At 37.4% G+C, this 25,788-nt stretch overlaps 2 protein-coding genes and 1 long non-coding RNA gene across 5 annotated transcripts in view; 1 reads left to right on the top strand and 2 right to left on the bottom strand.

The window, feature by feature from the left end:
• The window catches only part of LOC143356790 (uncharacterized), a 37,986-nt gene extending 29,553 nt beyond the window's left edge, over positions 1 to 8,433 (bottom strand). Inside the window, exon 1 of the long non-coding RNA XR_013082730.1 lies at positions 8,392 to 8,433. This is a non-coding gene — a long non-coding RNA (uncharacterized LOC143356790). The remainder of the gene's footprint in view (positions 1 to 8,391) is intronic.
• The window catches only part of LOC143356788 (uncharacterized), a 43,136-nt gene extending 29,553 nt beyond the window's left edge, over positions 1 to 13,583 (bottom strand). For both annotated transcript variants that reach the window (XM_076792760.1, XM_076792761.1), the window contains exon 1: positions 12,492 to 13,583. The gene's annotated coding sequence lies outside the window, so the exon portion shown is untranslated. The remainder of the gene's footprint in view (positions 1 to 12,491) is intronic.
• On the top strand, positions 10,279 to 23,357 carry LOC143356789 (uncharacterized). Of its 2 annotated transcripts, none has more exons than XM_076792762.1 (3): positions 10,279 to 10,487; positions 22,540 to 22,706; positions 23,033 to 23,357. In XM_076792762.1, the coding sequence occupies exons 1-3, from the start codon at positions 10,370 to 10,372 to the stop codon at positions 23,300 to 23,302; spliced, it is 555 nt and encodes a 184-aa protein (XP_076648877.1). In that variant the 5' UTR covers positions 10,279 to 10,369; the 3' UTR covers positions 23,303 to 23,357. The 2 variants fall into 2 exon arrangements, with proteins under 2 accessions (XP_076648877.1, XP_076648878.1); XM_076792763.1 differs by lacking the exon at positions 10,279 to 10,487 and adding an exon at positions 20,872 to 22,157.
• Positions 23,358 to 25,788: the final 2,431 nt, after the last annotated feature.

Here is a 25,788-nt window from a genome sequence, read left to right as displayed (position 1 = left end):
TATCTGTGCTGAACAATAAACGCGCTGAATAACACTCAAAAAATTCACACGAGGTCAAAAGAATGTAGCTACTAAAACCGAAATTGGAAGGTTAAAGTTTATCACAATGGAAGCTGCTTTAACCTTTTTGCATTGTAAACATCCCAATAAAATTCGGTTCATTCGAGCAAAATCACGATCAAAATTGGTTTTCGAATCTGGTGAAGGATCAGTGTCACTCATGCGTGACTGGTGTAGTTAACCTGTTAAATTTTATCAGATTGTTTATAATTAATGTTTAGAATCGACGCCCTAGAAATGTTCAATAATTTATGAAACATCCTGTGTTATTGCAATACGTGGATATTAATTTGTCAGAAAAATGCGGAGAATATAAAACATATAGAGGCTGTCTCAAAAATGTTGCACTTCCTTGAAATGGGTGATAAATGAGGTCATTTTTGTCTGATACATGTTTGGAACTTTCGAGAGGGCAATTGTTTTCGTTTTCGACAGTTTATGTATTAATTAGATTAGAAGTAAGAAATGATCGAAATTATGTTATATTATTTTGTTTAACAATATGTACTTCCTTGAGCGGCTGGATTTAATATAAAGCGCGAACAGGAAATGCAATATATTCTCGTGAATTATTTATTTAATCATATGAAACAGCATAATTAATTACTCGATTCAAGTGTAGAGCAATTTCACGTTAGCTTATACAAATATTTGCAACATAGTCATCGATTTTTCTGAACTTGTAAAATTTTACCTGTCTGCACCAATGGCTCACAGGAGAATGAATGTTAAACTTTTGGAAAATGGCATAGGTCGAATCAACAACAGCTTTTCACCCTCGATATCTCCGTTTCGTGTCGCCAATAAACTTCTGTGTATTCTACAGCTAAAATTGAATATTTTTTGCGAAATCTATTTATTTGATCATTCAATCAAAATCTCCTGCTTGACAGGATTTTCCCCGATTTGTTTAAACCTTTGTCAGCTACTTCGATTGATTCCGTCGTTTTATCCAACCCGTGAAGAGAATTTACAATTAAAAAATGTCGGATTAAAATTTACGAGCCCGTTTTCACACCACTCGCGTGTTACACGAAGTAGTCAATTTCGCTTGGGCCTCTTGCAACATTTGACGATAATAACGTCATAGATTGCACTTTTTCAGGCATCATAAAGCGCAACAGCTTGTTTTATCTATTTTCTTTTTTAATTTCACTGCTTCCACCATCACTGTCACCTCACTCTGATGCATCGAAAATCCTTCTTGTTCTAGCATATAGTGGATCCAAAATGTATTTGAACACTAACTTAACTCACATCACTGTAATATTTTTTGACAAGAAAAAGTTCAACCCCGAGAACCTCCATGGTATACAAAGTAGTCAAATACAGTAAGTAAAGCGGTACTTGTTGCTTTATGTACAAAAAAATTATCCGCAAAATTGTCCTTGACCTTGAATCTCAAGGTTAAATTTTTGTATCCCCATGGCGCGTGCAATGCAATGCAATAAACAAAAATTCGACTTGAGATTCAAGGTCAAGGGCAATTTTGCGGAAATTTTTTCTTACAGATCTTCATCGATCCGAAGATGTAGAATCTCTTTGCACCCTTGTACTTTATTTTAAAATTCCATTCCGCGCCTCTGGCTTTCTCCGACCGGATGTTCATATCTATTCCACTTCTATCATTTCTGCTCTTCTTCCGGTGTTCCACTCACGTGCTTCTATTCTTCAAGAATGACAAGTTCCCGCATTCTTCGCAGCAGCAACAGGAATGCTTCCGGAATATTTACGTTATTACGAAAGACGGGATTCCACACGTCCCATTTTAGGAATTCTTTGAATATTTAGGCGACGTTTCCGCTTTATGAACTAAACGATAAATTGCTGGAGGATTAGACTCGAATTACGGCAGATCAAATTTAATTAGATTTAAGCACATTTATTTATAGGAATTCTTTAAATATTCAGACGACGACGACGTTTCTGTTTTACGAGCTAAACGATAAATTGTTGGAACAGTAAATTTCATTTACAGCAGATTGAATTAAATTAGATTCAAGCAAATTTATTTATTTTGATTAAACTGGATTGTGCTTTATTATATACCGCACGAGTAATGGAGAGCTGAAAAAAATAACGAGAATAAACGGGTGGTAAATTTGAGGCCGCATGTGTAATTGGACAAATGAGCAATTAAATGGGGTTGCTGCAGATATGATACCCAGGAAAATGTTCAGTGGAAGCTAACAATTTGAAACAAAGGTTTGATGCCGCAAAGAATATTAAAAATATTAACCACGTGCTGCGCGTGCACATTGCCTAACAGAAATAAATCTGAAACACGACTTTAACGAATGTTAAATCGTACTTTACACAGCACAAAAACTCGAGAGGTTCAGAAAGTCAGCACTAAACTATTTATTTTTTAACGACATTTTCGAAGTTGTGTTATATTTTATTTCCACAATTATTTAACCCAAACTCGTCGTAAAAAATGTTATGGTGGTCACAAACCTTCTCTAGGTCGACGTGCTTCAGAGGCCTCTGTTTTTTTTTTATACGGAATTGTATTCAAGTTTGATAAATATTTAACTGTAATAGAGTTTTTATTCGGGTAAGGTTATTTAGCTACAACACTTCCGTCTTCCAAGGTCATACAAGGACATTTTGCGCCGTTCAAAGTTTAGCTTAGCTAGACAGAAGCACGTCCACCTATAGAAGATTTGTGACCACCATCATTATTCCCCCGACGCAGAGTAATTACCAGCAGAGTTGTTACTAAAATACAGCAGCTGTTCATTTAAGTAATTCGTCAGAAACTGGAGTAATTGAACGACGATTTTTTAGCTCCGGGTCAAAATAGACCCGGACTCCGCCGCCGGTGGGTTAAATAGAAGAACTGGGTTGGAAGTGTAATACATCATACACGACATTTCCCATTAACCCCTCGAGTGGAGAAAGTATTTTTGCAAGTCACTCACTGGTGAACAATAATACTATTTTAAACCATAGAAAAAATATCTTTTCTACTTTTTGTAGGGTCTTTGATATACTGTTGATAGTCTGGTCGATTATTTCATTAACATTAAGGGGTTCACTTGCTAAATACATCGATCCGTGTGAAAATGTACAAGAAAGGGTCGAGCATCTTTTAAAAAGGCAAGAAGGGGCTCTCGTAATTTTCATCGAAAGTTTTCACTTCTCCGACGGTTGTTCTAAACTTAAACAGTTTGTACAACTTTAATAACCGATATTCGTGGAAACTGGTCTCCAGCTGTAAAGTCTACCGTGTGAGTTTTTATTTCGCTCGCAATGTTCCTCGAACTATTCCACCACACTGCTGTTTATCACATTCTGCATTACTGCATGGAACAAAGGGATAGTTTCGTTTACATTGTACAACACAGTGATAACCGTGTTTAAATCGACGGAAAGTTCTGTCATAAAATCCTCTGTTTCTGCATTCCTCTGTTTCTGAAATCCTCTCGTCTCTTAAGCAGCGACGCATCAGATTTCTCCTCTTCTGATTATTCTTTCCGTAAATTCTCAATCTTGTTTATCTCGCGAATTATTCTTCAGCATCCTGTCGGCTTTTAAGAGCTGAATACATTTTATATGAACTACACAGCTAAATCAGGCTTTCGCGACTTTCATTCTGTTTATTCTATTCGCCGATCTTTACCATTTTTAATCTATTACAATTCAGAAACCAATTTCGATTAAACTTCCAGTATGTATATAACTTACACTTTTTTTCGTCACAGGCCCAAACATAAATATTTGTAGAAAGCAACTTTTACTATTTCTTTTTGCAACTAAACGCAATTTTTTCAAAATTTTGATTACACATCTTCCGGTAAACTAATTCATCTAGCTTGGCAGAAAAGATGAAGTGGTTCGGTCCATTTATTAAACAGTTATTCTGATTTGAAGCGTGCGTCATCAATTATGCGGTAATTATTTCTAAATTAGTGAATTAATTGCTAATCAAGAAGTATAATATTGTAGTCCTGTCTGCGGGGTTGCAACGCGAAATAATGTTATCTTCCAGACGTAAAAGGGATGTCAATGTTGAATACGTAAATTTGTCTTTCAAGCTGATCCTTGGAAAAGCGATCGATGTGAACCCTCGGAGACTCTGATATTTACGGTGGCTTTAATTTTCGAGTTCAAAGAGACATTGGATTTAAAGAAACGGAGCAGAAACAGCTGCTAATTAAAAAAAGTTGGCGGAACTTCGAGGTCCCGTGTTAAAACTATCTTACGATTTTCGTGTGCTGCACTGACTTTATCGTCAAGTACACAAGCACCTATGTAACAAACTTATTTATTTAGAACCTATACAAAGTAACGAATGTATACAATACTTCAAAACTATTTTCTAAATATATCGAAAACACAAGTCTTAGGTAAAAAGATAAAAAATTAACATTTGCTTAGAATTCTGACGTTATATTTTTTTTTTATTTAAGCTTACCCAGACCTGTAAGTGTAAGTGCCTTTCAATGTCTGGAATCGGTAAGCTTCGAAAACCCACCCCTATATCTTCGTCATCAAGAAAAAATTCTTACAATTTTATCGTTATATTTCCTGAATTAATTTTATATTATATTTTAATTTCAATTAATACTACATCTACGCCCGAATTGGAGCATGAATTGGTGTACGCATGTAATAATTCGAATCACGGTTGATCTATTACTGCATATTGTTGAATATTAAATCCCGAGTGTTTTAATAAACGTTTCAATTATTTTTTATATTTTGAGCAATTTCTGGCCGTTAAGCACGACGAAAAAGAAAAATTATTACGTCCTCAATTAATGTTTAAAAAGCCGTGGAGGTAATGTTTGATACTTCTCTCAAAGTTCAAGTCAAAATCGACAAACATTTAAAATCTCCTGGCCGATATACGTCCCTGACGTATTTTGGAGATATATCGAGTAAACACTGTATGTGTTATGAATTTAAAATCGTAGTTGTTTGACGTTCATGCATTGCTCGTCCCACTGCGTGACCATTCGAACGGAAGGGCTAAATATACATAGAGGCAAATGAATTTTTCGAGACGCAAACGAACAAAAATTTGTGTGCCATTCAAAGCGTAACGGTTGGCAGTCACGTGAACATTGTGTTATGGGTACGTTCACGTTGTGGCACAATTAAAGGTACCGTACTAGACCAGAACGATCGACAAAGGACAACCGTTACAAAACACGATCGTTTAATAACCCATTTAATTAAATTGTCGGGATCCATTTTTAACGAACAACCGACCCCTTTCCGCTTACGTTCGCCGGGAGGCGTGCAGCATGTGCATCCTACATCGAATACCGATCGAGAATATTTGCAATATGTAGAAAATTTACGCTCCACTTTATTTCGGTATATAATATTTCGCGAAACGGAAATAATTCACGCTAATGGTACAAATATTTCGTTCGCGATGAAATGCGACAAAATTAAAAAAAGAATATGTATATCTCTAAGCATTATGTATCGGGGTTACTTTTCTCTGCATGTTTTCGAGGTAAAATAAACGCACAACGTATTCCGCAATACAAAATGTTTTTCTGCTTTAATGAATTTACGAGCAAACAAAACAAACTGCAAAAAGTTCCTTTGTGTATTTAATATCAATAGTTTTTTACTCACAATGTTTATCACGGTTCATATAAGAGGAATGTTTCTTTACAGTCCCTACTTTTTACCAAATTAAAAGTATAATATTTTCTTTTCATCGTGCAGATGTCGGTTTATATCGCGTAGATACGACTACAAACATGTTTTCTTATTATTATACCAATAACGGTGACTGAATTTATCACTTCAAAAATTGCGCAGGAATTCTTGAAAAGTCGGCGGAACATCTTCCATACAATTTTATACGCTTTAATCGTATTTTGATATTTTGTACACCGTTCAAACACATGTTTTCTAAACTTATGGTCTCTGAAAAATTCGTAAAGTTCACCGTATCCTGTAAATTAATTTACGATTAAGTAGATAATTCTTTATTGCTGACAGAAGTTACAAAAATATATTTCCACGTTAAAAATAAATTTGTTTTGCTTCATTCTAGGTCACCAAACACAACCCCATATTCATATACTTTTATTTGTTATTGCTTTAAACCAGTTTAGATCACTTTCAATTTTTTTGAGATGTTTAGCACCGTCTCAATCGTGGCAGCCATTAAAGTAGAAAGGATGTAATAATTTGTATGATAATACGTCGAAAAATTGTATTATTTTGAAACACGAACAAACACACATTCTGCAAAATGCTGTACCCACATTATTTACGTATTGCATATTGTATATGAACCTTATTTGGTTTAAAGCAATAAATAATAATGGCAATAACATTCTGCAAAACCTACGACCTTTGTTCCACAATAACATGTTTGTCCGAAAAATCGTCTAAAATCGAGGCCAACGAAAAACAATTAATTGCAAACGCGATTATGAAGAAATAACTTTGCGAGAAACATGTCCTCGGGACATTGCTGTGATACAACTCGAACATATTTTTCTTGGAACGTTCCCCGAGCGATCGGAATAAACGAAAAATGCTGCCCCGCCATGTCGGAGTAAATGAAACAATCTTCACGCTGAAGGCGTTACACCGCGCGGAGATGGAACGATATTTCGCGAAATCGGCAACAAACGAACAAATTTCCGCAGAGATAGAATTTCAGAAAATTTACGCTTTGACTTATTTAAATAACTGGACGTATCACGTCCGGACCGTGTTTGCCGCGCAATCGATACGCAGAGTCCCGCGATTGTTGCGAAAACTGAATTGCAAAGAAAAAGCAGAAACGAAATTAAACCGTCCAGGTAATCGATCGCAGGGAAATAAAATAAATCGACCATCGTTTCCCTCTTCTACCAGGCAGCTGCATTAATTTTTTTAGCTGTCTTTGCGACATAACGGAGCTGATGGAAATTGGAATTTCCGATGCAATGCCTGCGCAAGATTACAGACGAAATCGTTTCATTTTTTATTTAATATAACCGCTGTCAGACGTTACAATTTATCGCTTTGCACTTACTCCTTTTTATCGCAAAACTGTTCTCCGGTTCAGGATAGGATTGCACTATCTATTCCGGTGCTCGACAAAATTATGTCAATGTTTACATTTCAAGAATTAAATTTGAATTTCTTCTACCTTCCCCAAGCATGAAATACCGTGTGTTTAATAAAAAAATATTTGCAAGAGCAGGCGAACGTTCAAATAAAAAGTAAATCTCTGCTTTTAAATTGAGCGTTTACCTTACTATACCTTATTTACCTTACTATATGTATATACTATATTACTACATTCTTATTTCTGAGAGGAGAGCTCGATTTTTCTTTCGTGCATCTTAGATGAGTATTCTAAAGTATACAATAACATGCCAATATTTAAAATAATAGATCATAAATCACAATATATCATGGACTTTCTGGAATCCAAAATACTGTACGACATATTCACTCGTATTTCATAATGAATTTCCATATTAATATTAACGACTTCCTAGCAATATTTCAATATTAAGAACAGCACCACGCTATGAAATTAAACACGATTTATGCACATGTAATACACATAACGTAATAAATCACAATATCGTAGATCTCCTGAAATCCAAAATGTTCTACGTCATGTTCACTCGTACTTCATAATTAATCTCCGTATTAACATTAAAGCCCTCCTAGCAATGCGTTTTTCGCGTTGTTAACTCAATATGTATCGTGTGACCGCTCTACGAAACTGAAAAAGATTTATTATACATAAATGTGTGAGATTTAAACATCTGAAATATCTCAGAATTTCTTTTACTTTCGATTCGTATAATTTCGAGCGAGATGCTCATTAAAACCTCATCTAATTTCATATCACGTCTGCCGCGTACGGTGCTCCGTCATCGTTGTAACAATGGTGTAAATCGTACTTTGCAAACTTTTTGAAAGTCTCTCTGTTATTTTTGCTCTTATTCCGTTTGCGAACGGAAAGTGGATTGTTTTCAGTATAAATGCAATGGCTGGCGGAGAGAGAAACTCGAGGATATGAAATTATGGCGGATAAAAGAAGTGCGCAACTATAGTAATGTTTCTTTTCCAGCGCAATTTTGTCCCTCATAGGGTCCCGACACGAGAAGACAGTAATTTCATATTTATCTTACTGGCCGGAGTGTTTCTAACCGTTGAAACAATGGACACACGTCGTTACAAAAAGCACAAGTAAATACCAATATTTATTTGCAAACGCGATATCTGTAGACTTTGTTTACAAAACAATCTACGCTTTCTAGTGCAGCTTTTATTTCGTATGGAACAGTTTCTCCGAAAAATATTAATTTGGGTCAGGGACCCAATTACTGTGGGGGTGCCAATCACTCTGCCTATAATAATTATACTTATTTTTAAAGCATAATGAATATTGAAAAGGAGTTATTAAATTTGTTTCATTAAAATCAGTTAATACACTATATATATTATATATATTATAACAGATTTTAATTAGAAAAATGTAATATCTCTTTTTTAATATTCTTCATGCTTTAAAAATAAGTATAATTAATGTAGGCACAGTAGTTGGCACCCCCACAGTAACTGGGTCCCTTACCTTACACAACCTAGAAGCTCTTTAACATTTATAAAATTATATTTGTAAATGTTGATTAAATTAAAAGAAGCTCATCTCCTTTAAAACGTTTACATAGCTACAGTATTTGGAATATTCAGTTCTCATTGTAATCATTACGTTTGAATTGCGTCGTCAGATATATTTTGCAAAATGGCGTGTCTGACTCATCCGAAATCTGAACTGATCTTTAAAATTTTTACATTGGTATCACATTTGGAATGAATCGTTAGTTTTCACTTTAATTATTGTGTTTAAATAGCATCGTCAGATGTATTAGAATTTTTCAGAACGGAGTGTGTTAAATTTTTCCTCGGTAAACGCTGCTAATCAATAACATTGCCAGATTTTTTCGAGAGGAACGCACTGACCTACACCGTCAGTCATGATAACTGTCCGCCCCACCACAATCATTCCACATGATGACATTCCGAAGCGCAGAGTGGGGTGGACAACTATTGTGACCGTTGCGTCGGCGTGTTTCAACAGACAAGCCCCGTGCACGTCTTCATGAAGTATGCGCGTGCGAAAAACAGTTTTCCGATATTCCCAAACATCCGAATTTGTCTGTAGGTTTTAATAAACGTCACTTTCGACGAGCCACGGGGCACAGTTGCAACAGCACTCGGAACGAAATGAGCGAATAACTTGTCGTAAACAGAAAAACGTAGCGGATTCCGCGGGCAGTCGTTGTAAAAATATCGCGCACAACCCACGAAACTTCGAATTTACATAGCGTCACAATTTCACCGCGAACGGCATGTACGCGAAACAAAGGCTGCACGTCTAATACACGAAAGCGTAAAGCGAATATTCCCGCGATCCTAGTTTACTCGACAGCCATTTCTTGAAACTCGTGATCACTTTCAACACCCTAATCTCACCATCATGCATATTCAAGCAAGCCCAGATGCTATTTTAGACTTTTTCCCCGCTCCGTGCAAAGCATATACATGGTGACTCAAAAATGTTGTATTCACTCTTGAACAAACTATATTCTGTTTTTTTTTTATTTCTTCCTTTTCAATGAAATACAAGAGGAGCTTCTCGCTCAAGCGCTTCAGTTCAACTAACTGTGTTCGAAGTCTGTCCTCGGAAAAATGCCGTCTTTACTGATGGTCATAAACATGTGGGAAAACCCATAAGGGATAGCGGCAGAGGAGACTTTTCTATCGTACTTACATAGATTCTAAATGTATACTTTAACGCTCCCACTCATTTAGAATTGTCGCTCCCACTACAGCGACAGAGGCTTTTCAAAAACGGAAAAGGAACTTAACACGATAAACGCCACCCCGGTCCCTAGGGATCGGGTCTAGACATTCCATTCGGGCCTCGTCGGTCCTCATGGGCCGGCGGCAGACTTTTCGTTCTTGTTATCGTCGCGCGCCGACATTTGTTTATACTCTGGGCCCCGGCAGGGCCCCCCTGACGGCTAACTGCGGCGTGAACCGGACGGCACGTGAAACCGGTGTGGCGTTCAACGTGTTAAATAACTTCTAAATATCTAGTTTAACAAGATGATTCCTGTGGACCAATTGGTTCGCGAACGACGCAGTTAGCGCCGTTCTGCACCACGATACAGCGCAGCGCGGCTGATGCGACGAGACTACCCTTGTCGCGCGCGTGTCAGTCGAGATCTATTCAGTGTGCGAAGCAGAACTTCTGTTTGTTGTCCGCAGAAAAGACGCATCGCTTTGAGACTGATGAACGCGAAATGAACCGAAAACGATGAAGCCGCTGCGAATAGATTTATGGTGCGGCACCAGCGGAACCGGATGCTGCACGACCGCCAGTATCATCTGCTTAATATTGATCTGCATCATCTTCTTCGCGATGCTGATGCACGGTATGTCCATTCACTGTTCTATTAGCCGTAGAAACTAGACCGAAGTTTAACCTCTTCTCGTTCCATTTAGTTCGACGAAATTCGGGCCCAAACGGTAGGGGTCAATGCGCGGTAAACGGACCAGACTGATGCTCGAAAACAGTTGCAATACTAGCCGAAATGTAAATACCTGTGATACAGTCATTTGTAAATCGTTCCGCGAGTCTGACTCATGTTTACGTTTCGTCCGATTTTCAGGCCACGAGTCGTACTCGTGATGTTTACGTTTGTGCCAAAATCTTCATCACGAGTCGGACTCGTTAAAGTACGGGAAGGGGTTAATACGAAGCGTATTATGATCTCGAAAGATTCATCTGAGCTATACAGTTTCTCACAAAAAACGACGAACCTGGGCATCGTTGTTTATTACACTGCTAGTACGCGGTAACTTTAAGCACTGTTAACTTTAAACTTTAAACACTTCAAAATCTAATAAGAATTCGAAAGCGAAAGTAATTATGGTGAGCCGAGGTGGTTGATATCTTCCAGTAGGTTCCCAGAATATTTCTCGGCAATAAACATTCCCCGAATACTGCAAAATTACCGTAAACAATGTCGGCATGGACACCGACGGGTTACATTCACAAGAGACTCCCCTAAATGACACAGTTCCATAAAAAAACGACGAACCGTGAATTTATTAGCGCCATTGTTTACTGTGCTGCTTGTACGCGCTAACTTTAACACGTCCGCTGCGAGCGTCGGATACGTGTCACGACCATGATTTCGTATTTCACCGAAAAAAAATCATATGAATTTTATGCACGCGCTTATTTACACGCACAAGAATTTATCAACCTTCTGTGACAGTAACTTTTTGATGTTTTGCAAGAGGATGAGTTGCATTTAACTAATTGCGTTGTCTAATTTTGCAGTCCCTAGGCAACGTCAATTTCAATTTTTATACATTTCTGCTTCAATAATTTGTCAATGTTTGTCCACTAAATAAAAAAATCACTTTCTCCTTTCTATGTTTTACATTTCTGTAAACAAAGACTATAATTCTAAATAATAAAATTAAGTAAAAAAGATTTTTTAAACATTAAGAATATTTCCATTCGGGAAATAGATTACAAAAAAATTACAAATGGCAACGAAAAAAATACGTTGAAGTCTGAAAGAATGGAAAAAATGAACAATACGTATCGATCTCTTGTTATGTGGATAAGAAAATTATACATATATTTGCAACTTCGGAGATTAGATACGTAGTCCCGATTTCGTCAATATGTCGACGTTCGTCCTCGAAGGGTTAAAGGATGGACGTTGTGTCGCATTTTTTAAACAACTACTTTGTCCTTGTGCCAGACACAAGGTTAACAGCATATTACGATTACGAACGCCATCGGCGAAACAAACAGCGACAGCGAACGCATCGAAACTATTAAATCCAAGGTCGCCTGAAAGTCAGTGTATTTCCACCATCCCTTCGTTCCTGATTAAAATCGGTACTCTAACACCTACGACTACCGAACTCGAAACGCGACTGCTATACATACGCATATCGCATTGTAATACTGACGAGATTGAATGCATTCAGATATCCTACGATTTTTATTACAATATGTACTCGAATAAAAGTACTAACACGTTAACTGCCGAACGATCGTTTCCAAAAAATCCCACAAAATCAAAATAATTTAGGTACATAATTTTAGGAACCAGTTTAGCTCCTGCAAATCCGCGACCCATCCACTATTTCCAGAGCTAAGAAAGCTAAATTGCTTTGTGTACGGAATTAAATTTTGAAGGTGCGTTTTGTCAGCCTCGTATGTCCGGAAGTGGCATCGTGGAACGTGTTGAAAACGTACTTTATAATTCAAGCGATAATAAAAGAAAAAGTCAGAGAAAGAAGTCATTGGGACCCTGGTTCTAAGGAAGCTAGCCCCGTACGACCGATTCGATCGCGACCGATCTCCGTCGCTGAAAAAGTATAGTACAGTGGCATAAGAGTTCGTGACTCACCAGGCCTGGTCGGTAAAAGTCGGCGAGTCAACGTTGGCAGGTCGACGATTCGTAGGGGTAACCCGGGTAGCAGAGAGCGGGTGCAGCAGGCTGGAGCCGGCGGGTAGCACACAGTCCGCGTAGAATCGTTTAGCCAGCGGCTAAGCTTCGCAGCGATTTACTCCGTAACCGATTCGTTTCGCACCGTGTTCTTGCATACCATTTACCGTCGCGCGGCAACAACTGACGAACCGTTCCGATACGAACCTTTGGCGAACCGATTCGCAGAGGCACGAGGACTCACGGGGGCCGGGTGTTCAGGCTAAAGACATGTCCAGACGAGCGGCGATCGTTTCGGAACGATGGGGATGAAGGTGAACGAGGCTACCGCGGTGAGAGTCGAAGCGGTACTGCGAGGCTGGTCGCGACCCGGCGTCCCCTTCCACCATCGACCCGGAGCCCGGCGACCAACCGAAACCGAGGATTCTTAGACGTTTAAACTGCTTCCGTTGGATCCGCCAGCCGATGCCAGTTTTACGAGGGGGTGGATTCTACCGCCCTCCACTCCCCGATGCCACTTTCGGCGGTCTCTCACGTGTTGCGCACCCTGTAAACACCGATCATCTGGATTTCATTCAATTACTGGCCAGCCAGACTCGGTTTTCGGGGTTCCCAAACCCTCAACCCCTCCCCACACCCCGATGCCAGACCCTAAACAGAAATCAATTGTACCAGTCTGCAGGACAATATGATAAGACGATTGACACATTTGAATATTTCGTATAATTAAAACAAGCAACGAGCCGCCTAAAATTACGTCTAAATCGTGCGTTGTACGAACAAATTGTACAAATTGTACCGGCGTACGTTACGTGGTATCGAGGGGCGGCATGATTTCTTTGTAAGTGGAGGCGTTCAGGAGGTTTAAAGGTCATATTTGATTTTTCAAATGGAACCGTATATTTTATTCACGCACCGATCGATGCAGTTTTTTAATTCTCTACAAAAAAGATATTAAACCATGCACGTCGAGAACTGATTAGCTCAGCAGGTATTTTAATTTAAATATTGCTACACAGGCTACAAATCATTCTGTTAACCCTTAGCGCTCGAATGGCGACTGTAAGGCGCCACTACAAATTGCTGTATCATTATTCAAAATATTTTTTAATAAATTTAATAAATTACTAAACATTTCGGCATTGTACGAGTAAATTGCACCATTTTTGTATGTATAACTTGAAAAAATATATATACAGAGGAAATATTCTAGGTCGGAAGAAATGTTTGGTTTTGGAGTTAAAATAGCTTCGAGTGCAAAGGGTGAAAATTGTGCAGGTTGATAGGGACTTTCTGGATTTTTCTTTCGTTCCCTTGCGAGTTTTGGAATTTTGATCCCAGTTGGCACGCGCTGGCTGCCATGGTGTCGCGCGTACGTGACAACGATGATCTTGCTTTTTGCGTCAAGACGGTTTTAAATGTATCGTCCGCAAGGGGTTGTTTGCAACCATGCCGCGCAAACGGATGTCAGAGGGTGGAGTCTACCATGTTAGGTTTTTCAGCCCTTCTGGGACGATGCTCGAATCGCGGTCTGTTTCTGCGGGAACCAGCTACGCTGTCGTAACATTTCTGGTACCAGGTGTTCCAGAAATGGTGGCAGTAAATTAATTTTGACGTTACTGTATGACAACTAACATACGCATATTTTTAAGCAATTAATTTTCACGAAGGCTTACTGGTTAGTAGGGGCCGAAATGAGGCACATTTTTCCTACTCGTTTTTGTCGTAATATACAGGACGATCGATATTTGGTGGTACAAACAAAAAGGGGGCGATTACAACATAGCAAAATAAGTCGAAAATATAGAATAACATTTTTTCATACGAGTCTCACTTTTCGAGAAATTCGATCTCGAAAATGCGTCAAGTTCGCGTGCTTAACGTTTGTAAGAAGTAGAAACGGTTCGTCATGATCAGACGCGTCGGACCATTCCTATGTTAATAGCACGCCGTGTATTTAAAATATTTTTAATGTAAATTAATTTTTTTCAGTTATGTATAAACTGCGGTTGTTACCAAGGGATGGATTTTAAACAATTTTTGTCCACCAGTACGTCTGTAAAAATAAATTGTATTTTATGAAACTCTATAGTAACGTGATGATTAACACGTCTCTTGTTTATTTCAGAAATAGCAATTTGTAAAATTCAACATATTCAATTTACTAACTAGAAAACCGCTTACGGTAAAAATGCAACTGAAATACCATTAATGTTTATTAATTCATTTCGTATATTTGAAAAATTTCTAAATATCATGAACGCATGGAAATCCGTAATACAATTATTTAAAGAAACTTTGTGTGAAATTTACCTGTAAATACGGTTATATAAAATCAGATTAATTGGGAATATAGGATGTAATCATTGATGTCCTCGTGCAATATGCTGGTTGTTCTGGATGATTGAATTTATTAAATAATATCCGCATATGTTCGCTGTGCTACATTGTGGGGTAAAATAAACGTCTTTGTGTACCTCATTCTGGTTGGATTACGCTTACTCAGTGTCGAAAATATTGCAAACCGCCCTTTATCAACGTGCTCCGATCACCCCTATAGATTAAAGATATCGAATTGGTTTACAAAAGTTGTTACGTACCTTTCCGAAACAGTTACGGCGACGATAAAGGCGAACCGAATTTTCACAAAGCGTTATTTCATGTGGGTAACGTGACAGTTGGTTTTATTAAATGTTTCCTTGTTCTAAGTATCGTGAAAAAAAAAATTAGGGCACTTAATGTAACATGATTTTTATATAATTATTGCTTCCTTGAAAAATTCATCTTCGTCAGTGAATGAGATGTAAGGTACTAAATAATTAAAGAAATCGTTTATTACGCATATAGTAATGCGAGTATGTGATTTAATGAGTACGGTATTTCACATTACACATTGTAGATCGTAACGATAAATGAAACATTTTCTACGCGCAAACTACTATGATTTATGTTTCCCTTCTGAACCTATATAAATTTCTGTGTAGCTTCGCTGGTTGAGTGATAAACTTTAAGTATTAAAATACCATAGTAAATCGCGTGTAACCGGTACAATGATAGATTAAAAATTTGATAAATTATCATCTATTTTGTATTTTCAAATCTACTAACAAAATAGCAGAGTCGCTATTGAAAAGGGTTCTATTTTAAGGGATCGAAATATGAACATTTCGAACATAGAAGAATCTGGAAAGCAGTACTTCATGTTTCCGTAATGAATAAAAGAAATCGAACCTGTTACGAAAAGTTCCTCTCTTAAATCCCCGCGAACGTGGTTCAGTCGAACGAAATATGTTGCACGTTAATGCCGAGAAGCTCAGCTTTCATGAATCTTTAACGAGCACGAAAGGTACGGCAGATTTTATACATATGTTAATGTCGAGAACATCTTCGACAATCACGAGACAAGTTAAACACTCGCAACAAGACAATACCGCCACGTTCTGTATATTAATATACAAGACGAGACAATGTCAGAAAAGGTTCAAGTGAAAGCAATAACACTTGTCCCTTGCAGAAGTGAAATCGATTTCTCTGCGGCTATTCACCCCTGTGAAACATGCAACTGCAGCAAACCGTTCTGAAATAATCGAAGAAGAAGTAATGTCAATTTAAAATTATCCTTGCGGCGACCACGTTCGAATGAAAGCCAAAAATACTTCCATTGTTACACACGATTAAAGAAATTTTAATCGAAATGCATAATATTGCAATTAACGATCGGATAAGCCTGAAATAAATGGATTTATTACTGGGTCATTATCATAAGAAATTTATATATTTTTTTATTTTTATAATCTTTTTTTATTGTTTTTATTTATTTATTTATATATATCGATATCTATTTATAGAACTTATATCCATATATATGTACTTTCGTCATTGTGTACAACTGGACGAAGTCTAATCAAAAAACATGATACCCCTATATAAAAATATTTATACAATATGTATGCTTTCACTGTCATGATCTTTATGCAAAATAAAATTTTTCTGCCTGAATTGCAACAAACTGGAGTGAAACAGAAATTTATTTTCTTTTTTTTTATTTTCTTCATACCTGTGTGTAAACGATTGAAAATAATATAACAGTATTTTCAAATATTTTTAATGTTTCTACCGTTTCAAATTACAGCTACTCGTTTTTGTCAAAAATGCATAAAATCCGTTGTCCAGACATGTAGAAGAAATTCTATCGAAAAAGCACAATGCTTTACGTAACGTTCAAATGAATCTGAAATAAATGAATTTATTACTGCATCAGTAGAAAAACTGTCAGGAATCAAAAGAAACATTTTATGAGATAAATAAATAAAAACGAGGATGAAAAATATCTTAGGACATCATGTCGATTCACTTTTATTTTATGGCATTAATTAATAAAGAGATCTTCAAACGAAAAGTAGCTTTTGAACGTTGATGAGATGCATTTAAGTAGATCATTCGCAGTGATGCTTCAACTGATTCAGAAAATGGCGGATCTCCCAGAAGTAGCATCTGAAATTAGCGTTCGAATAAGATTTTCAGCCATTGTCTTTTATTGAACAGTGCTAGAACACCGTAAAATACAACTCCATTTCCTTTTTCAACGAGTTCATGGACATATTATTTAATTCTTGTAATGCGCTTACTGTTTCGTATTTCTCCGCCTCATTTATGTCACAAATACATCAAATCCGCAATCTAATTATAACAAGCTAGCAAATAACAAGTTACTTCTGCAATACAACACATAAATTCGTAGAGTTAGATAAACCGATATACTCTTACCTTTTTGAGAATTTATGGTCGAGTTGGACCTCGTCGTAAATTATTTGTATCTCTTGGCCCCCACTTTATTACTTTTCCGTTGTGATGTATCTGTGTGAGCTGAGCTTACCTTCATGGATGTTTCAAATCGAATGAATTTGGTGATACCATAGAAAATATAACAAAATATACTATGAGCTGGTAAATATTAGTACCATGTACCTAGGTTAGGATATTTAAAAAATTGAAGATACCTCTACTAAAATATGGTTATTATACTACATCACTGCATAATAATGATTAATTATAATACCTCACACATTGTGAGATTTAATTCCGTATGTCATTACACTGCGGTCGAAAAGTCCCAAAAAAAAAAGAATTTAAAAAAATAAATGTATTAATTAATAATTTTATAAAAATTTACTTCATTGCTTATAAGAGGCAGGAGCTACATAAAAATGTCTCTCCATCTCTAACAATTTCGTTGGCAATAGTACAATCAGTATTAAAAAATTGTATTACTTTGTTTACTGTAGTAAACTACATCGTACTCGTTTCTGTTGTAACTCAGAAACAGGAAATTGAGTGAACAAAGGGGGCGAAACAATAAACGTCGGGCGAAGTCACGGCGAAAACGTATTATCAATTAATTTACGCGTTGCGTTTCCGCTTTATCGCTTACGATTGATAGCGCGAAGCCGGAGTTCGAGGTAAAAGCTCGCTCACGCCGCGAAAGCTGCAACAAACTCTTTCAGGGAAAGAAGGAAGAAAAAAAGGAATAAAGAAGAAACGCGATAAGGTGGGAGGAAATAAATTCCCCGCGCGTGTACGCAGTCTCTGCACTGAATAACTTAGAAACCACCTATAACCTACGTTCCGAAGTTCCGTCGTAAATCGATTTGGATCCGGCTGGGATACGTGAGCGATTCATACGCTGTAACATTGTCTCGCGAAATGTTTCACTTCGTTTCAAATGATTCACCAGTGACTCAATATTTATATTACCCAATGCACAACGGAACACTTCGGCCCGATCAATAAGACATTGTTATCGATAAGGTAATAACGCGGCGATCATTATCTACCACCGACGCGAGTTCGCGTGGTTGTGGATCGGGCGTTGATTGAGCTCTGCGATGTTCGGAACAGTTGCAACCACGTTTCACAACCATAGTCGCCGGATCAGTGGAACCGACTCGAATCGAGGGGAATACAGTTACCCCCTCTCTACCGGATTAGTCACGTGACATTGTGACACGTGCACGACAAGAGGTTAGAGTGGGGAGACGTAGCATGCTGTGTCGTCGGATGAGCGCGGTAGAAGGGGAAATTAGAGTGGGGGAACAAGTCTTGATCTGGCAGTATAGCTCCCGTCAAATAGTATGCTATCTTTAATTTCTCGAAGAGAATATAGGATTTCTGAATGGAACACGCAGTATCGTAACTGTGACGCAATAAAGAAACCAACAAATTTTCCACAGGCAATTGCAAACCACGAACGACGGGTTAACTTTGTGTAAAATAAAAATTTTCTGAATTGCAACAAACTGGAGCGAAGTAGAAATTAATTTTCTTTCCTACTAAATTTAATAGGTTGAAAATGATGATAAATGCATAAAATCCGCTGTCTGGAGTACATAGGGCAGCCATTGCCTAGACCGTCTTCGGCATAAGTTGTGTCACTCTGCGATTAAGGGAAGTTATGCTCTGGTCATGCCTGGTCTAGAATTCAATTAAGTCCGCGTTAGTTTTAGCTTGGTTCCGAGAGCAGATTAAATTCAAGGTTGCTTAAGGTCTCGTTTAACTCTTTGTCGGGATCGGAACCGGTCCGAGTTTGCCCGCTGTCGGAATAAGGCTCGGTTAATTAATGCTACCATCAGAGGTGTAAAAGTAGCTCAACAGTACCCTTCCCGTTTAGTTCCATTTCATTCTGAGTGCTGTTATTAACAGTGGCGCGTACCAATAATCAAAGCGAAGGCCTTCTGAACTTTCTTCCCCCCTCTCCTCCCTTTGGCAAGATCCTAATGGCTCGAGTCTTCGCGGAATGCTCGCCCGACGGAGCCACTACACCATTTCCTCTTTGACTTTCTCGCCCATTGTCGTTTCGAATCCTTTAAACTCGTTTCGGCCGTTTCTTAGACGTCGAAGTGACGTCCTCCTCGATTATTGTCGTTCCCGTAATTCCAGTCCATTAAATTACAGCGAAAATTCACGTCTGGATAAACAGTGTGCATCGTTCATCTTGTTTTGCCTCGCATGCGAGTCGAGCTGCCTCTGTATTTTATTGCGTCTTATTGCGCACGGTTTTCATACGAAATACATAAAAATAATTAGAGAAGTACAGTGCTGTTTCGTTTGCTTCAGAAAAGGATTCACAGGGGGATTTTAATAATAATTTTCGTGTATTATTGCGAACCTAGGGATTTCGATTAATTACGACTAATTACTTTCTTTAGATATAATTTAAGCGGATATGATCTTTGTTCGCGACATTTTAAAAGGTATAACTGTTTCATATTAATTTTTTTAATTGAGGCTTTCAGCTTTTTATGATTGGAACGGTTTAATGAAAGACTCTTTACATTATTACACATAATCTTTGTAATGTTGATACTGCTGTTACGAATTGGCCTTGTGCTTTTGTACTGCAGAGACTAAATTGATATTAATAACAATCTCTACTTATGCTGCTTTTTGTAAACTCATCACTAGATTGGAAATTTTGTGTATGTATGATAAAAATTAGTATCTACATGAAATTCAGAAAAGTACAATTATAAGAATAGTTTGGCACTTTCTTCTTGCAATTGGTACAGAAAATTTCGATTTTGCATAAATAGTTTCAGGTTACTTATAATAACTAGGAAGATATTCTAGACATTAGTGTCAAAAATACTTTTTATATATTTCATTGTTACGTTGAAAGTATACATATTGTATTTCGAATAACTAAAACATTATTCAATAAAATCGGACATAAACCGTTTAAATAAAAGTCGATTTCAATTTAAATTACCTTTTATACTTTTATAAAATGGATTAAATATTTTCACAATTTTATTACGTACAAATACATCGATATTCACGTAAACTCAAATTTTGACATATCAATTTTCGAAGATTTGAAATTTGGGAATATCGAATTCCTTTATTAATTATTCCTGAAAAAAACTACTGTATGTACGTCACGCTTGTACAGATTAATTATGTTTTGCACGTTCATGTATGCTACAAATATATAAGATTGTTAATATATAATTCCAATGAATTGATAAATAGGCTGCGGATTTTATACACTTGTGAGTAAGCGAAATAAGCGAAATGCCGAGAAGCAAAAACAAAGAATTAAAATATATCACTATACTATTTTTAATTTATTAATCCTATTAAGAAACGAATTTTATTTCTATTTTATTTCTGTTTTCTGGTGTCGAGGTAAACAATTTTCATTTATTTTTAACCACCGAGTCAGCGGAGAATGATCAAATTTTTAATTGTTTTCAAGTGAATCCAAGAATTAAGTTCAATACTTTCAAGAAAAGTTTAAAGAATTCTGGCGCCATTGTCGACACTGACATCCATCTCAGATCGATTACAAATGTCAATATGTGTATCCTCGCAGCTCTGGAAACACTTTTCAAACGAATCTACTATAAATTACACAATAACTTGTAGATATGTTTGACAACTCGCAATATTCAATCCAATTTCTATCATTATTCCATAAGCAAATTATACACATAGTTCCATTAGCAATGGTTCAGTTTGGAACATGATTTTAAAGTCTGTGCCCGTTTTATCGCTTCCATTTTATTTATTCTGCGAGACTCATAAGTTTCAGTGGACTCTTTTCTCCCATTAATTTCACGTCAAGCTTCTCGCGAATTAAATCTCTTCGTTGTATTTCAATTATTTAAAAGGAAGCTAGACGCTAAACGTTTATAATTCATAGCTGAGTATCTCTTAAAGCATTACTTAACGAAAATGGCAATTTTACTAAAATTATTTTAGTCATAAACGAGATTATTTTTTAAATGAAGATTTTTAATTTCCTTTATGATATGAAACAGTCATTAAGAATCATAGTAATAGGCTTGTAATGAGTCATTTTAACACTCCCCGAAAATGGCGGATTTCAGTTCTTTTACAATCATTGAAACTATGGAAATGTCTTCTTGAAATATTGTTTTATACTTCTTTCTTCAACTGTGTATTACCATAAAAATGAAATGTGAATAAATTCAATATTATCTTAAAGGAATGTAGGTATCGCGTTTATGGTTCTACTATTAAAAATCTGTTTGTTTGAATTTCTGTTTCATTGGTTTTCGTAATAAAGCTGTTCTAAAATGTTCATTCGGATTCGCGTGAAAGATGCTGCTAAAATGTGTAGCTACGGACGAAACGCATTTTATTGTTCGACGTCAACGATTGTAGGGACACGGGTAGTATGACTGATTGTGAGACTGATTTAGCTTAACGGGGATCATCGTCGAACTTTCAGCTTCCTGAAAGTGACGCGAATGCGCAGAAAGTTTGACGTCAAACGGTCTCGGTTAAGGGACAGGACCTTTCGACTGCCATAGATATTGATTTTCCCTGAGTTTTGAGGTTTCTAGAGCAGCGGACGTTGTAGCGCAGACGCCGATCCTCAACATGGCGGTCCATCAGACGCGAACCGTTCCGCGTCGCGTTTCAACCCGTTCCGCCTTGCCCCGTCGAGAAATTTCCGAAAACGACACGGCCGTAGCTCGTAAGAGCCAAACCCCGTTGCCTCTGACTCCTCAAGTTTGGTGAAACGATCCCTGATCAACATGGCGGCCGAGACATGTGCCGCTGTCACGTGCTTACTGATCGCGTCGTTCGCACTCGCCAATGGTGAGCTCTCGTTTTTCCAAACTCACTCGTTTCGATAGCGAAGGGACTATTTAGACGCGGATTAACGTTTAAATCGGGAACGGTATATTTCGCGTACTTCCAAAATGGTAATTATTTATTTCAATTATTATAAGTTATCTGTCATTATCAGCTTGATGTTTCTCCTTTCCCGTGCCATTTATGTTCAGCTTCGTTGAATTTGATATTTTCGAGTGTTTATGTTCATTGAAATACAGTTTTCAAAATCCACGTTAGAAACGTTCATTTAAAAAAGAACAAAATAATAAAATCATCTAAAATAATTCTGCAATTGTCTAAATGTTGTGACGATATGGTAAACGTTGCACTTTCTTTTTTCTTTTCCATTTCTTGGGACCATAAGGGCAATTGTTATCCACCGAACATCGAACCCACCAAGCCTCGGAACGAGTGAACGATTTATGGTGTTACCAATGCGACACATTGGAAGACGGAGAGAGATGTTCCAATCTAACCGGAAATTATAGTGCTTTCGAGCACAAGTGCACCGGTGACAAAAGAACTTGTATGGTAATGACAAACTACGAAAGCAATTTGAATAAATTTTGTTTCGATGTGCGCGAGATTTGATATCGTCTGTCACGAGTGCTCTTCGAGCAGTCATTGTTCTTTACGATAATAATACTGTGTATTTCTGTGACATTTCTTGTTGAATTTATATTTTGAGACTAATTATAATCGACGTAACATTATTTTTATTATCTCGACCATGTTGAGAATATATCTGATATCCGAATGAATAAAAGGAATAAATTGATTGAATGAGTTTCACGTGAACGTATCTTTTGATCCAGTGCTAATTGCGAGTAGTTTAATGTTTGATCGTATTTTTTCAGGTGAAACGATTTTCTTACACGACCAGCACAGAGAATTCTACGTCAAGCCCGCAAACCTGGTCCACCGAGAGAAACTGCACAAGCAAATGTGAACCCGGATGCATAATAATTGGTGAACGTACGAAATTGTACGCTTGCACCGCTTGCTGCGAGCAATCGTTCTGCAACGTCGGCACCGGTGCTGCTGAACGCTTATCAACGAAAGGAGTCGATCTATTTCTAGCTCTTCTACTGCAAATCATATTGACAATTGTTGTGTATCCGTCGTGACACTGTAAATAATACATCTGACGACATTTCTGTAAATAAATCCCAGTTTACTATTTCATTTTGTACATTTCTTTCCCGCGGAGAACGACGCTTCTTATCGACGAGTCCACTTACGAGACGTTCCAATAGAACAAATTAAATATTTTATACGTGCGTATCGATGCTTGAAATTTCTCACTATAATAGTATACCCGAAGGCTTTTTGATACACTTCAAGCCTTATAATTCCTCATAATTACTCCTTATAATTACTTCATTTACAGCGAATGTATATCTTTAAAAGTGCAATGAGCAATAATTGTTAATTATTACACTGCGGATTTTTACGCAAAATTGTTTGTTTGCATCAATTACGAAACACAAGAGCTACGGTACACATCTATTACTTTTCTTAATCATTTTATTTTGAAAATAGTGCACAGTATTTTTATACAAAAGCATTTTGATATTCTTCAAATGTTTTTGCTATTTTGCATTCGATCTACTTATTTTCGTCATAAACGCACCAAATCCGCTAACTACAGATTTTCCAATGTTGTTTTTCGAGAACTTCACAAATTTTGATCATCGTCTAATATTTTTAATTCACGAGAAAAATGGAAGTTTTCATAGGATGCTCGTATTTGTGGGAACAATGTTCCTAATTGTATTAGACAGTGTCCATGTATCAAGTATCCAAATTCATATAATTGTATCATTTTCGCTGTACGTACACCTACAGCTGCGACCAATTAATGCGGTTGCACAACCTAAATGGGAGCATTCAGTTTAAAGTCCGGTGTATACACATTGCTTATCCTCCTGGAAATCAGTGCTTTATCTTTTTCTCGGAAGTCGATGCTTCAACTTCGTTTCCATCGGGTTTAATCCTCGCACAGCCTTTCTTGTTAACAACAAAATAAATGAAATAAATGTAACCGCAAATTTCACATTTCAGAAAATTGCACGAATGAACGAGATTGTCGTCGAGCAATGGTGAAAAGTGAATTTTTCTGTTGGATATAATTTGTTGTCGTTCAATTTACACGGCGCCATCGAACACTTTTTTCGTCATTCAATTTTTCAGAAATGGCATTACACGAATTTTCTTCTTTAGACCAAAATTAAATTAATGCTTAGCAAAATAATTATTAATTGTAATTAATAATATAATGTAATTCATATTATTACGGAATAATATCTGATCCGATTTCTTGCTCAGAAAAATGCATTAAAAGTCATTATCGGTGCATACGTTTCTCAACTCGTGGGCCGAAACTGTTATGATTAAAGTTATTAATTTGTGAGAAGAGCGATTACGTAAACTTTTTTAATAAATATAATTCGAAATGTTTTAACGATTTTTATAATTTTGAGATACCCTGTTCTGCTTAAAATCGTCGGTTTCACAGTTTCTGAAAATTAAAATGAAGAAGTTGAAAGGAACGACTATTTTTATATGTGAAAGTTCCAATGAAACATGCGTAATTTTATTTATTTGTACAACAGAGTAATATATTCATATTATTACTGTATACATTTAATATGATTCAAAATTTAATATTATTTATTGGAACCGTGGCGGCATTGCAAACAAATATATTAGATCGTGAAGTAAAAGGGAACGCTGGTGTACGTACAGTAAATACTTTCTGTTGCGATTGTATGTTTAAGTATCGGTAAAACAAGCTAAATAAATAAATGGTGTGCAGTTAAAAATTCCCCGTCGACCTTACTGCGTCCAATAAGTAAATACGAAGTCTGTGTATTTGCAAAGGAACCCCGCAAATAAATTTCGCAATTTATGTTTGACCGTTCCGCGAGCGAAGAACGGGCGTCCAAGCGACGGAAGCGACCGGAACAGATTTAATTCCCCTCGATTAGATTGATCGCTTGCTTCTGCCTATAACGAGAATTCTCCCGACCGCGACCGAAGACGAAATCCTCGTTAACAGCGGCGCGCGCGAACAATGAGTCCGCCAGCATCCTCGTTTCTCGGTGATTGCACATAAAGCTGCCATTATTAGAACTTCAGTGGGCGGCTGCTGCTTTTTCCAGCCTAGCGCGATCTTACGCACAATTCGCTGGTGCATTCGCGTGCGTTTCGTCCATGTGGCTGCCAGTTGCACAGTTGTCGCGCGTCTCGTCCTCTTCGCTTTAATTGAACCTCCAGCGTACAAATTAGAGAAGATAGTGATTGTGTGTCGTCGGGCCTCTTATTCGCTCTGCTATCACCGTTTGCGTCACTGTCCGTCGTGGAATTACGGTTGACGGTCGCCGTATCAACGAGAATTGCACGAACGCGTGCTGGAAAGATGTCGACGAATTCGGCGCGACGCTCGCATCGGAATCGCGAAATCTTCCGTCTGGAAGAGTCTTTCTCCCACGACTAGTTCAAACGAGAGCGGATATCCTCCAGCGACGACAAGCCAAGGTCCGTCAAGGTTCGAACGATGTCCGTTGAATCGAGACCGGAGGTATCGCAGTGAAATTTCACGGGTTCCATC

This window comes from Halictus rubicundus, chromosome 8 (genome assembly GCF_050948215.1).
Source record: "Halictus rubicundus isolate RS-2024b chromosome 8, iyHalRubi1_principal, whole genome shotgun sequence".
Taxonomy (NCBI): domain Eukaryota; kingdom Metazoa; phylum Arthropoda; class Insecta; order Hymenoptera; family Halictidae; genus Halictus; species Halictus rubicundus.
The sequence above is the reverse complement of the archived record's forward strand: the minus strand, read 5'-3'. Positions and strand labels throughout refer to the sequence as shown.

What these genes read in the sequence shown, in the direction of transcription:
- LOC143356789 (XM_076792762.1), top strand. Translation starts at nt 10,370, where the DNA reads ATGAAGCCGCTGCGAATAGATTTATGGTGCGGCACCAGCGGAACCGGA. An exon ending in CTTCGCGATGCTGATGCACG is followed by an intron (nt 10,488 to 22,539) that starts GTATGTCCATTC and finishes TGGGACCATAAG; the next exon opens with GGCAATTGTTATCCACCGAA. An exon ending in GTGACAAAAGAACTTGTATG is followed by an intron (nt 22,707 to 23,032) that starts GTAATGACAAAC and finishes GTATTTTTTCAG; the next exon opens with GTGAAACGATTTTCTTACAC.